The 13,139-nt window shown below is 62.7% G+C and overlaps 1 protein-coding gene across 4 annotated transcripts; it reads right to left on the bottom strand.

Annotated features, from left to right (window-relative positions):
- Window positions 1–1,607: 1,607 nt before the first annotated feature.
- GIPC1 (GIPC PDZ domain containing family member 1) lies at window positions 1,608–13,123 on the bottom strand. Of its 4 annotated transcripts, XM_082338637.1 has the most exons (8): window positions 12,756–13,123; window positions 11,562–11,938; window positions 10,063–10,248; window positions 9,283–9,463; window positions 7,946–8,055; window positions 7,786–7,867; window positions 6,767–6,903; window positions 1,609–3,277 (listed from the first exon to the last, which is right to left on the bottom strand). In XM_082338637.1, exons 2-8 carry the CDS (start codon window positions 11,838–11,840, stop codon window positions 3,266–3,268), a joined length of 987 nt encoding a protein of 328 aa, XP_082194763.1. In that variant the 5' UTR covers window positions 11,841–11,938; window positions 12,756–13,123; the 3' UTR covers window positions 1,609–3,265. The 4 variants fall into 4 exon arrangements, with proteins under 4 accessions (XP_082194764.1, XP_082194763.1, XP_082194761.1 ...); XM_082338638.1 differs by lacking the exon at window positions 7,946–8,055 and having other exon boundaries at window positions 1,608–3,277; XM_082338636.1 differs by lacking the exon at window positions 1,609–3,277 and having other exon boundaries at window positions 6,603–6,903.
- Window positions 13,124–13,139: the final 16 nt, after the last annotated feature.

A 13,139-nucleotide genomic window follows, 5' to 3' on the forward strand; every position in this document is an offset into this window, starting at 1 on the left:
CTCTGGATGCCCACAACTTCTCTCCTGGTAGAGGGGAACGGGCATTTCTCGCAGGAACTTGTCCGATCACATCAGTCACTTGCCTTCAGAGGGGGTTGCTTGCGCTGCTCCAGGGGTCCTCATGCTCCAGGAGGTGCAGCTTGAGTCTCTAGGCATGGCAGATGTTGGAAGTTAGGGGAGATGCAGTTTGATCGTCTTGGAACTGTAGAAATTTCCTAATACCTTTAAAACTGATTCTTCCTCCTGCTGCTGTCAACTCCAGGCTTCGGGAGGAGAAGCTGTTCCCCAACCTTCAGCAGGACTCAAGGACGTGGTTTAGTGGTGGACGTGGCAGTGACAGGTTAACGGTTGGACTCGATGATCTTAAAGGTCTTTTCCAACCTTAATGATTCTATGATTCTATGATTCTAGGACTTTGCCTCCCAACCCGATGGTGACGAGCACTCGCTCTTCCAGGAGGAACAGCTACACCAGGCAACAGCGTGATCAGCCCCGTGATGATCCCGTCTGCCTTTTCCCTCGGTGTCCGGCCACTAACGTGGCTTGTACAGAGCAACTTAAACTGTTCGTAGCCATGGGAGGGGTGGGTGTGTTGGAGACGTGCAAGAAACAAAACAAAGGCTATTACTCAACCTCTGTAGATAATTAATACGACATGGCGATGGGAGAAGGAACGGATGGCACCATAGGACAGCCAAGAGTAGAAAATAGCAGGATAAGCGCAAAGGGAACAAAACTGCTGATAAGACCAAGGAGAATCGCTTGAACTAGGAGTGAACTATCCTATGTAACAGAATAAAAAACCACGCCCTCGGGTAAGGGAAGCCCCCTACCAACAAAGCCCCTTCCTCACCGAACACGCGCAGTAAAAAGGGAGGACGCTGTGACTTCAAGTAGAAATGAGGCATCGCAAGAACCAATGGGAACGAGGGTGACAGCATAACTGTGAAAGCAGAGACGAGCGTTGCTCAGAAGATATAACTGCTCCCCGTGAGGCAGCTTGGTAGAGCTACCACCCAGCACCCATCTCCACTCAGACATGGAATAGATCGCTCACCTCTTTGCACACCGGGTGAAGAACCCCGTTTTGCGGACAACATTTTGGCTGTGACTGCCATAAGGATCGTCTTATGTCGCTGGTCGGAGCTGGCAAATAGGTAATTATCTAAGCATTTGGTTAAAACGGGATCAGGCCAAGCTGCGATTCCTCCCCGTAGCCCTTTGGGCTGTATTTTGAAAAACTGAAACCAATTTGGAGGGGACTCTATGACAAAAGACAAAATGAAAGGATATTGTAATCGATAGTGGCTGAATTATAAATTGGATGATGATGAGACCCGGCCAGAAAAATGGATCAGTAAAGTACGGTATTACATCGCAATTGATGATGTTTTGCCGTCGGATGGGAAAAACGGGCTGACATACCTTATCTCGATGCCTTTACGGCTTTGTATAAAAAGCCTGGTATTAGGAAGAGCTGTACGCTAACAACTGACCTGGAAGCGTGGACAGCTTCTGAGAGAAAGGAGAGCGGTTGTTGCCTGGGCAGTCGCAACAGAAAGGTTACGTGAAGTAGGTAGAAAATGTGCAGACTTGAATCCGGACGATGAAGGAAACCAGAGGACGTTCAATACATTTTTTATTACACGGTCGGCGCAGGAGAAAGTTGCAGAAAGTTGATGGGGCCGGGGGTACACTGATACCGCAATTGATAAAGTGTGTGACAATCGGGGTGAGAGAGAAAGAAAAGAGGAATGGAATAGACTTGAGTTGCAAGGATCTCTGCTAGCAGCAGCAATAAATGTGAAAAATATTAGAGGGAAAGGCAGGGGAGGGGTTAGAGGAAGAGGGGGACAGGGCGGAACCCTAGAATCATGGAATCGTGGAATCATGGAATTATTTAGGTTGGAAAAGACCGTTAAGATCGTCGAGTCCAACGAAGAGGTCCACAAAGCTGAACCCTTCTGGGGCCAAACCAACGCGCGTCCTGTGAACGGGCGGGACGCTGGAAGGACAAACGCCCGAAGCGAAAGGGGCCAGAGGAGCGAGATCGTGTAAGAAACGCCAGCCTTATCGTGTTAGAGGATTTGGAGAATGAATGAAGGAGACCGGGGAAGCATTAAGGATCGTTAATACGAATATTAACAGATGGAGGCACTGGGTTGAGCGTCATCATCCAAGGTCAGATGATGCTTGGGGCTTACAGAGCCCCCAGGCAGCAGCGGGGTTGAAGAGCGCGTGTTCTCTTTGTGCAGAAGCGTGGGGACGTGTAGGAGCTCAGTCTGGCACCAGAGCTTGAAGGACCATTCCCTCCGTCGTAGCTCCGGAGGTGAAGCATCCCACGTGGGGTCACGCCAACGGGAATCTTGGCGACGGGCAGCACCGTCTGCTCGCCGTAAAGAGGATTAAACATCCGCACGGGGGCTGGAGGTGACACCGGCACCCCAGGAGAAGGTCTGCTGCAGCTCCTGCAGACAGGACTGCCTTGGTTTTCTTGAAGATCTCAAGGGTTGAGACCTTTTAGCTTAAAAAATCCACAGTTTCGTGCGAAGAGTGGAAGGGAGGGGTCGCGTGCACGCAGCTCCTGGCACAACGTCACCTTCCACGCGTGCCATGGGACAACCAGCTCTCCTCCGGGACCGCGCTCGATCAGCCCAGGTGCCATCTCCCACCCCTTGCCATCAGCCCGAGGCCTCATCACGCAGCTCAGAGGGTCTCCTGGGCTGGCACAGGACCTCTCCGTGGCCCCAAGATAGTTTCATGTTGCATTTGAAGACTCATTCTGAAAAACGCAGTGATGCACCCAAAACCAGGAGGGGGGTGGCTGGGCTACCCAGGTCTCCCGTGGAAACCTGTGGCCTCTTGTGTTTCCTTCTCAGGGTGTAAGGCGAGGTCTCATCTCTAACTCCAGAAGTCCTCTGTGGAGGTATCTCCACCTGAGCTGGTTCCTCAGATCTTCAGAGAGTTGGAGAAGATCTGGGCCAAGGAGTCTGGGCCACAAAACGTCTCCAAGATACAGGTGACCACTTGTAGGGTCTCATGCTCCAGTCTACCCCATGGTGACCACCCAGAGAGCCCGGGTGACCAGCTCAAATGCAGATCTGGCGCATGGAACAACCCTCTGGTCCAATGGCCTCATCACAGATATCTCCAGCATCCGCCAGAGCTTCTGATCAAGCTCTCTGGGACTGGATTTAGTCGTCTAGTGCTCTGCCGGGTGTAGGACATCCTGTGAGCTTCTCAAAGGTTGTCTTAGCGAGGTCCATCACCTTGGGACCTGTGAGACCAGCCCCAGCTCAGCGCACGGTTGTTGGAAGGTGCCTTCATCACCACAGCACCAGCTCCAGCAGAGACGACGGGATTTCGCTAAGTCCCCCCCTTTCTGCACAGACCTCCAGGATGGAGGCGACCTCTGCGCTACGAGGGAGGTGGAGAAGCTGGGCTGAGCCTCCAGACACAGCCACGGGGAGGCCTGGCTTAACCCCAGGGCTGCAGTGGGGAGAAGCCCTTCCCCGCCTCTGCGTGACCACGCAGCTCCTGGTTTGCCTCCCCGAGTCTTTGGCGCGGTGGTGAGCACCCAACCTCTGCCTGTTGGCCCCATGTGGCTCCTTGACTTCATGGACCTCAATCCCGGTGGCCGTCCGTGGCACCTTCCCCACCGTCCCATCCCAACCCAAACTCTAAACTTAGCCTTAACCCAAACTGTAACCCTAAACTTAATTCTAACCCTAAGCTAAACCCTAACTCTAGCTCTAAACCTAACACTAAACCTAGCCCAAATCCTAACCCAAATCTAACCCTAACGCTAGTCCTAATCCCAACACCAACTCAAATGCTAAACCTAACCCTAATGCCAACCCAAAGCCTAACCCTAACCCAAAGCCTAACCCTAACCCTAATGCTAGTCCTAACCCCAACCCTAACTGTAACCCTAATACTAGTCTTAATCCCAACACTAACCCAAATGCCAAACCTAACCCTAACCCCAACCCAAAGCCCAGCCCTAACCCTCATGCTAGTCTTAATCCCAACACTAACCCTAACCCTAATCCTAACCCCAACCCAAAGCCTAACCCTAACCCAAACCCTCGTCCTAACCCCAACCTCAACCCAAATGCTAGTCCTAATCCCAACACTAACCCAAATGCTAAATCTAAACCTAACCCCAACCTAAAGCCTAACTCTAACCCTAATGCTGGTCCTAACCCTAACCCTAACCCAAAGCCTTACCCTAACTGTAATGTTATTTCTAATCCAAACACTAACCCAAACACTAAGACTAATCCTAACCCCAACCCAAAGAGTAACCCTAACCCCAACCCAAACCCTAACTCTAATGTTAGTCCTAATCCCAAAACTAACCCAAATCCTAAACCCAATCCTAACCACAACCCAAAGCCTAATCCTACTCCTAACACTAGTCTGAACCCTAACCCCAACCCAAAGCCTAACCCTAACTGTAATGCTAGTCCTAATCCAAACACCAACCCAAATGCTAAACCTAACCCTAGCTCTAATGCTAGTCCTAACCCTAATCCCAACCCAAAGCCTAGCCCTAACCCTAATGCTAGTTCTAATCCCAACAGTAACCCTAATGCTAAACCTAATCCTAGCCCCAACCCAAAGCCTAACCCCAATGCTAGCCCTAATCCCAACACTAACCTAAGCCCAACCCTGACCCTCACCCCCCGCTGTCCCCCCTCGCCCCCCCAAGGGGACCCAGGCACCCGGGGTGCCCGTGCGCTGAGCCCCGCACGAGCCCCCAGCCCTCGTGCAAATGCCGAGGGCAGGGTGGGCACATGCGTGTGCAAATGCCCTCCCCCTGCTACACGTCCCCAGTTCACACCCGGCCCTGGGGCCTCGCACAATGCGTGGGGCAGGGGGTGTATGAGGGGCGGGCAAGTGTGCAAGGCCAGGAAGAGCCGTGTAAGGCGGTGTGCAAGGGGCTTGCAAGGGATGTGCAAGGCTGTGGCCGTGCCAGGGGGTGTGCAAGACTGGGAAGAGCCGTGTAAGGGGGTGTGCAGGGCTGTAACTGTGCAAGGGGGCGGGCAAGGCTGGGAAGAACTGTGCAAGGGGGCGTGCAAGGGGCGTGCAGGGCTGTAACCGTGCGAGGGGGTGTGCAAGGCTGCAAAGAGCCGCGTAAGGAGGTGTGCAAGGGGCTTGCGAGGCATGTGCAAGGCTGTAGATGTGCAAGCGGGTGTGCAAGGCTGGGAAGAGCTGTGCAAGGGGCTTGCAAGGGATCTGCAAGGCTGTGGCCATGCCAGGGGGTGTGCAAGGCTGCAAAGACTCGTGCAAGAGGGCGTGCAAGGCTGGGAAGAGCTGTGCAAGGGGGCATGCAAGGGGCGTGCACGGCTGTAGCCGTGCCAGGGGGCGTGCAAGGCTGCAAAGAGCCGCGTAAGGGGGTGTGCAAGGGGCTTGCAGGGGATGTGCAAGGCTGTAGATGTGCAAGGGGGTGCGCAAGAAAGGTTTGCAAAGCGTATATGAAGGGTGTGGGGGGGTTGTGTGAGGGAGTTGTGCGAAGGGTGTGCGACGCAGTTGTGCAAGGGGGCATGTGAGGGGTGTGCAAGGGGTGTGCAAGGCCATGGATGTTCAAGGGGGTGTGTGAGGCCAGGACGAGGGGGTGGTGTGAGGAGTGTGCGAGGGGCTTGTGCGAGGGGTGGGGGGTGTGCACGAGGGGTGGGGGGTGTGCACGAGGGGCATGCGAGGGGGTTGTGTGAGGGGTGTGCGAGGCCGTGGCTGTTCAAGGGGGCGTGCGAGGCCGGGACGAGCCGTGTGAGGGGTGTGTGAGGGGGTGTGCGGGGTGTGCACGAGGGGCGTGCGAGGCCCGGTTCTGCGGCCCCGAGCTGAGCCCGCCCCCGCGCCCCCCCAGCAGCGACCACGCCCCATTTCTCTTGACTTTATCTTAAAACCATTTTCCGCATAAAATACAAAAATATGCCCCGGGCTGGGGGGGAGGGGAGCCCCCCATGACCCCCCCGCTCCAGGGGACCCCCCAGGGAACACGGGACAGGGTGACGGGGGGGGGGGCTGTGCTCTGTCCCCCCCCGAGGTAGTCAGTGCGATGGGGGGGGGACAGTGGGTCACGGGGGTGATGCGTGAGGTGTCATGGCGGAGTGACAGTGTTTGGGGGGGGGTGACAGTGTGTGACAGGCTCAGATTGGCACCGGGGGGGACACAGCGGGGCAGGGGGGGCTGTCTCATATTTTGGGGGGACACAGGGCTGCTCCAGTCATGTCCCCCCCCCCCAAAAGCGACTTGGGGGGACCCTCATACCTCACCCCGCAGGCGGGGGGTGCATTAGTGTCATGAGGGGGCAGTAAGGGCCACCCAAGGGGGGGGGGCGGTGCTGGGGCACCCCCCCAGTGGTGGGGTACAGCCCTGGGTAAGGGGGGGGTGAGGGGGGCTTGAGAGGGGTCCCATGCTTGGGGGGGGCAACCAAGGCCACGGGGGGGGGCCCAGGATGTAGTGGTGGTCCCAGGTTGGGGGGGGCTGTGGCTTGAGAAAGGGGGGGCAAATAATTTGGGGGGGGTCAGGAGTTGGGGTGGGGGCACCCAGGTCCATTGGGGGGGGTCCCCCATCTCCAGCAGATTTTTTGGGGGGTGTCCAGCTTTTGGGGGGACCCCATTTGCAATTGGGGGGGGTCTCCAATCACAGGATGGAGCTGGGGGGGCCCAGTCCGTCGGTGGGGGGGATCCCCCAATCCCAGGGGGTTCCCGGTGCTGGGGGGGCCCCCACAGTGGGGGGGGGGGCCCTAGCAGCGCCCCACCTTGGCGTCGCCGATGGCCCCCCAGACGTCGAAGACGAATTCGTCGGGGAAAGCGAAGTCCCCGAGCTGGGAGTCGAGGGCCTGGGCCAGCGCGTCGGGGTCCCGGGCGTCCCGGCCCAGCTCCACCATGGTGGCGGCTGTGGGGACAACGGGGCCACTCAGGGGACAGCTCCACCGTGGGGACACAGGGACACTCAGGGGACACGGGGGCGCTCAGGGGACACGGGGACGCTCAGGGGACAGCTCCACCGTGGGGACACTCAGGGCACAGCCAGTGCTTCGGGGGGGTCCTGACCAAGCTCCACATGGTGGCGGCTGTGGGGACACAGGGACACTCAGGGGACATGTGTCCCATGGGGACACAGGAACGTGGGGACACTCAGGGACAGCCAGTGCTTCAGGGGTCCCGGCCCAGCTCCACCACGGTGGTGGCTGTGGGGACAATGGGGACAACTGGGGGACACAGGGACACTCAGGACCAAGCTCCACCATGGGGACACCGGGACATGGGGACACTCAGGGGACAGCCAGCGCCTCAGAGCAGGGAGGGGTCACAGCCCAGGCGACCTAGGGGGGGACCCTGAAGTGGGGTGGGGGGGTCCCCAGCACCCAGGAGAGGGTCCGGGGGGCTCCCCAGCACCCTGGGAGTGGCCAAGAGGGGTCCCCAGCTCGCTGGGGGGGTCCCCAGCACCCCTGGGAGTGACCGGGGTGGGTCCCCAGCACCCCAGGGGGGGTCCCCAGCACCCCTGGGAGTGACTGGGGGGGTCCCCAGCACCCCGGGGGGGGGGGGGGGCCCAGCACCCCTGGGTGGTCTCCTGCAGTGGGGCAGGGTGGGGGGGTCCTTGACACCCCAGGGGGAGCCTGAATAGGTCCCCAGCACCCCAAGAAGGGGAACCTGCAGTGGGATAGGGGTCCCCAGCACCTTTGGGGGGGGGATGGGACCTGTAGGGGGGGTCAGAGGGGTCCCCAGCACGCCGGGGGAGTCCCCTCACCCCGGGGGGGTCCCCCACCCGGCTCACCCAGCTCGCTGTCCCGGATGCCCATGTAGCTCTCCAGCAGATCGTCCACCTTGGCCACGGCCCGCTCCTCGAAGGCGGAGGGCTGCGGGGGGACGGGGGGGGATCAGGGGGGGTCCCGAGGATGTCGGGGGGTCCCTGTCCCCCCGGCGGGGTTCCCTACCTGCTCCTCGACGGTGGCGGGTCCCCGAGCGCGGAGGCGCAGGGTGCCCCGGCCGGTGCCCAGCGGGGTGCCCCCGCCACGGCCCCCCGCCGCCCGCGGGCCAATCATGTCTGAAAGACAACGCACAGGGGGTTTGGGGGGGGCTGCAAATTATTGGGCCGCCCCCCCCCCCAGCATGGATGGAGGACTCCAAACCAAGCCCAGACCCCCCCCCCCAAAGAGATGGGAAGGGAAAGGTTTGGGGGGCTCCATAGTGCCCCCCATCAGTCTCAGGGGGGCCCCCCCATGTGCCCCCTCCGAGGTACAGGGTCCCCATTGGTTCCTCCTTTGGGTATTGGGGTCCCTCCATGCCCCCCCAGGGTTATGGGGGACCCCTCAGCTCCCCCTTGGTTTGGGGGATCCGCTCTGCCACTCCCCAGGCATACAGCCCCCCCTTTTGGGTTTTGGGCGTCCCCCCATGACCCCCCCAGCACTATGGGTCCCCATCAGCTCCCTCCAGGGTTTTGGGGTCCCTACCAGCCTCCCCGTTGGGCTTTGGGGTGTCCCTCCAGCACTACAGATCCCCAACAGACCCCCCCACCGGGTTTTGGGGTCCCCCCCAAGCACTACAGGTCCCCATCAGTCCCCCCCCAGGTTTTGGGGGTCCCCCATGCCCTCCGCAGCACTAGCAGTCCCCATCAGCCCCCTTGGATTTTGGGGTCCACCCAGCACTATGGGTCCCCATCAACCCCCCCCCCCAGGTTTTGGGGTCCCCCCCCAGCACTCTGGGTCCCCATCAACCCCCACACACGTTTTGGGGTCCCCCCCAGCACTATGGGTCCCCATCAGCCTCCCCCCCAGGTTTTGGGGTTCCCCCCCCCAGCACTATGGGTCCCCATCAGCCTCCCCCCACATGTTTTGGGGTCCCCCCCAGCACTGTGGGTCCCCATCAGCCCCCCCCAGGTTTTGGGGTCCCTCTGCACCAGCCCCCCCTTGGATCTCAGGGATCCCCTCAGGGCTATGGGGTCCCCCTACATTTTGGGGGGTCTCTAAGGTGCTCCCTCCACCTCCTCAGGTTTTGGGGGTCCCAGCTGTGGGGCTGTCCCCAGCCCAGGCAGGACCCCAATATCACCAGACACCTGGGTGCGTGTCCCCTTACTGGTGGGGCTCCCGGTGCTCCCAGTAATCCAGGGCACCACCCTCCAGTCCAGAGCAGGGGACAGCAAAGCCCCGGACGCCTGGGTCCCCCCGACCCCATGAGGGCATGGCTGCCCTGGGGTGGGGCGTAGGGGGCAGACCCCTCCCCAGGCTCCCAGTGGGCTCCCAGTGGGTTCCCAGCGCTCCCAGTTGGGGCTCACCGAAGGCCTTGCGGGGCTCAGTGAGCTGGAGGGCGAAGGTGCGTCCCCGGGGCAGCTCCTTCAGCATCTTGGCCACCTCGTAGTGACGGGCGCCCACCAGGCTCTGCCCGTCGATGGCCTCGATCATGTCCCCCACGCTGATCACCGGGATCCGGTCGATGACGCTGCCCTCCCGGATCCGCTGCGGGGACCACCCGGGGGTCACCACGGGGCCCCCCAGGTCCCACCCAGCTCCAGGGCGGCTCGGGGACCACCCAGGAGTCCCCACACCCTTCCATAAGCCGGGACATCCCACCGCGTTCTCCTTCCCATCCCCACGGTGACTTGGGAACCTTCTGAGATGTCCCCGTGTCCCCACCCAGCCCCACGGCAGCTCAGGGACCACCCGGGGGTCCCCATGTCACCCTACAACAGTCCTGGATGTCCCTTGCTGTTCTCCTTCCCCATCCCCCTGTTAGCTTGCGAACCATCTGGGATGTCCCCATGTCCACTCCCCCAGACCCACGGTGGCTCAGGGACCACCCAAGGGGTCCCCATGTCCCCCCCCGATGGTCAGAGATGTCCCCTTCAACCCCAGGGCAGCTCAGGAACCACCCAGGAGCCTCCATGTCCCCCCGTGATAACCCACGATGTCCCTTGGTGTCCTCCATCCCCACGCTGACCTGGCCACCACCCGGGATGTCCCATGTCCCCCCCACAACCCCAGGGTGGCTCAGGGCCCTCTCCAAGCACCCCCAGCTCTCCCTGCCCGGTGATGACGTCCCCACCCCGGGGTGTCACCTTGATGAAGGCGTAGCCGGCGCCGTTGTCAGTGATGGTGAGGCCCAAGGCCTCCTCCGACTTGAAGACCTCGACCTCCTTACGCTGGCCCTTGGTGTGGGCAAAGATGAAGTCCTCCAGGCCGATCTGGCCACCCAACAGCTTCTCCATGTCCACCTTGTGCGTGTTGAGGGTGCAGAACATCACCTGGCCGGGGCGACGGCATCAGGGCCTGGGGAGGGGGGACCTGGGGACAACCAGGGATACCCCCCCGGGCCACACGTGCCAGCGCTCCCCTCGGGGACGCGGGGGACGGTGACGAGGGCAGGAAGGACCTGGCAGATGCGTGAGACCTTCTTGGGGACAAGTGGGACCCTCCTGGGGGACATGAAAGATCCTTCTCCTCGAGGAGACACAGGACCCCCCAGGGGACACGGGGGACCCTCCTGGGGGACATGAGGGACCCATCTCCCTGGGGACACCCAGGACTCTCTTGGGGACACCCAGGGACGTCCCTTGGGGCACGTGTGGGACCCCTCTACTTGGGGACACAGGGGACCCTCCTGGGGACAAGTAGGACCCCTCTCTCTGGGGACACCCAGGACCCCCCCGGGGACACAGGGGATCCCTGCTGTCGGGGGCACCCAGGACCCTCCTGAGGGACACGGGGGGACCCCTCCATGCACCCTGTGGGTCCCCTCCCCCGCAGCCCCCAGCTCTGCCCCGGCCCAGGGCTCCCCTCCCCCCCACCTCCGGGGGTCCCCGATGTCCCCACTGCTCCCCCCCCCCCCCCCAGGTCCCCATCCCTCAGCTCCCAACGTCCCCCTGACCCCAGCACCCAGGGGTGCCCCCACATCCCTTCAGGTGCCCTGTCCCTGAGCCCCCCACATCCCCCAGTGCACACCAGCACCCAGGGGAACCCCCAAAACCCCTCCAGCTGCCCTGAAACCCCAGGACCCCCCCCAGCACCCAAGGGTGCCCCCAAATCCCTCCAGGTGCCCCTCCCTCCCCCCAGCACCCAAGGGTGCCCCCAAACCCCTCCAGGTGCTCATCCCTCAGCCGCACTGACTCCCTTGCTCTCCAGGATCCCCCCCAGCACCCAAGGGTGCCCCCAAACCCTTCTGGGTGCCCTGACCCTCAGCCCCACTGAACCCCTTGCTCCCCAGAACACCCCCCCAGCACCCAGGGGTGCCCCCAAATCCTTCTGGGTGCCCATCCCTCAGCCCCCCCCAGCATCCCCCAGCACCCAGGGGTGCCCCCAAACCCCTCCAGGTGCCCTCAAACCACAGCACCCCACCCCCAGCACCCAAGGGTGCCCCTCCCTCCCCCCCAGCACCCAAGGGTGCCCCCAAATCCCTCTGGGTGCTCATCCCTCGGCCCCCCCCACGCCCCCCCCATCCCCCAAGGGTGCCCCCCAACCCCTCCGGGCGCTCCTCCCTCCCCTCCCAGCACCCATGGGTGCCCCCCCAACCCCTCTGGGTGCCCCTCCCTCCCCTCCCAGCACCCAGGGTTGCCCCCACCTCTCCCGGCGGGATGCGGAAGGCCTCGGCGATCTTGCCATAGAGCTCACGGACGTTGGTGAAGCCCTCGACGCGGCCGGTGGGGCTGCCGTGCGCCAGCTGGGTGTGGAAGACCAGGCGAGGCCGAAGGGCGGGGGGCGGCGGGGGGAGCCCCGGGGGGGGAGGCCCCCCAGGAGCCCCCCCCGGGTCCCCCCCGGGGGCTCCCCCGCGTCCCCCCGCCGCCTCCTCGTTCTCCACCAGCGGCGGGGGCTTCTTGCGGCGGCCCAGGCCCAGCGGCATGGGGGGGGGTGGGGTGGGGGGGAGAGCGGAGGCTGGGGGGTGGGGGGCTGGGTGCCCCCTCCCCGAGGAGGGGGGGTCCTGCGGTGCTTCGCTGGGTGCTAAAACGAGAGAGGAGGAAACTGAGGCACAAGGGGAGGATGAAAAGGGGGGGCTAAGGGACAAACGGGGGAAACTGAGGCATGGGGGGAACTGAGGCACAGGGGGGTGAGGGGGTGAAAAGGGGGGACTGAGGGATAAAGGAGGGGAAACTGAGGCACGGGGGGGTAAGGGGGTAAAAACTGGGGGCTGAGGGATAAAGGGGGGAAACTGAGGCACGGGGGGGTGAAGGGGTGAAAAAAGGGGGTAGCAAGGGATAAAGAGAGGGAAAGTGAGACACGAGGGGGTGAGAGGTGGAAAACGAGGGGGGCTGAGGGACAAAAAGAGGGGAAACTGAAGCACAGGGGGGTGAGGGGGTGAAAAGGGGGGACTGAGGGATAAAGGAGGGGAAACTGAGGCACGGGGGGGTAAGGGGGTGAAGACTGGGGGCTGAGGGACAAATGGGGGAAACTGAGGCACGGGGGGGAACTGAGGCACGGGGGGGTGAAGGGGTGAAAACGAGGGGGGCTGAGGGAGAAGAAGGGGGCAAACTGAGGCACGGGGGGGGTGAAAAAGGGGGGGAAAGGGGGGACTGAGGGACAAAAGGGGAAACTGAGGCACAAGGAGAGGGAAACTGAGGCACGGAAGACCCCGACGCCGGGGCTCCCCGAGTCCCTCGGCCCCCGAAGCGGGAGCCTGGGCCCGGTGCGCACCCGGTACCACACCCCTCCCCAGGAAGCAGCGAGGCGGGGGCCCGGCCGCCCCCCCCGGTGGCCACGGCCCCTCCCGGCCCGCCCGGGTCCCCCCCGGCCCCGGGACCCCCCTGGCGCCCCCGCTCACCGGCCGGACCCTCCCGCCCTGCAGCCGGGCGCTGCTGCCGGAGCGACACTTCCGGGAAGGCGGGGCCAACCCCCCGCCCGGACCAATCACCGCCGCCGCCCCGCCCTGCCAGCCAATGGGAAGCGCGGCAGAGGTAAATGAGTGGGCAGGAAAGGGCTGGGCCACCCCCGCCTGGGGCGATGGGCGCGCCCGGCTCCGCGGGTGGGGCCGCCCGCAGCCAATCAGAGGCCAGGAATGCGAGTCAGGGGGCGGGGACAACGAGAGGAAGCGGGCGGAGCGAACCACCACACACCGGAGCGGCGGGGGGCACCACCCACCCGCCCGCTCCCACGGCGCCATTTTGGGGGTGTCCCCCATCCCCCCCTTTCCTCCCCGGTCCCCCCG

The sequence above is a fragment of the Platalea leucorodia genome (genome assembly GCF_965183815.1).
Source record: "Platalea leucorodia genome assembly, contig: HAP1_HAP1_SCAFFOLD_168, whole genome shotgun sequence".
In the NCBI taxonomy this organism is placed as follows: domain Eukaryota; kingdom Metazoa; phylum Chordata; class Aves; order Pelecaniformes; family Threskiornithidae; genus Platalea; species Platalea leucorodia.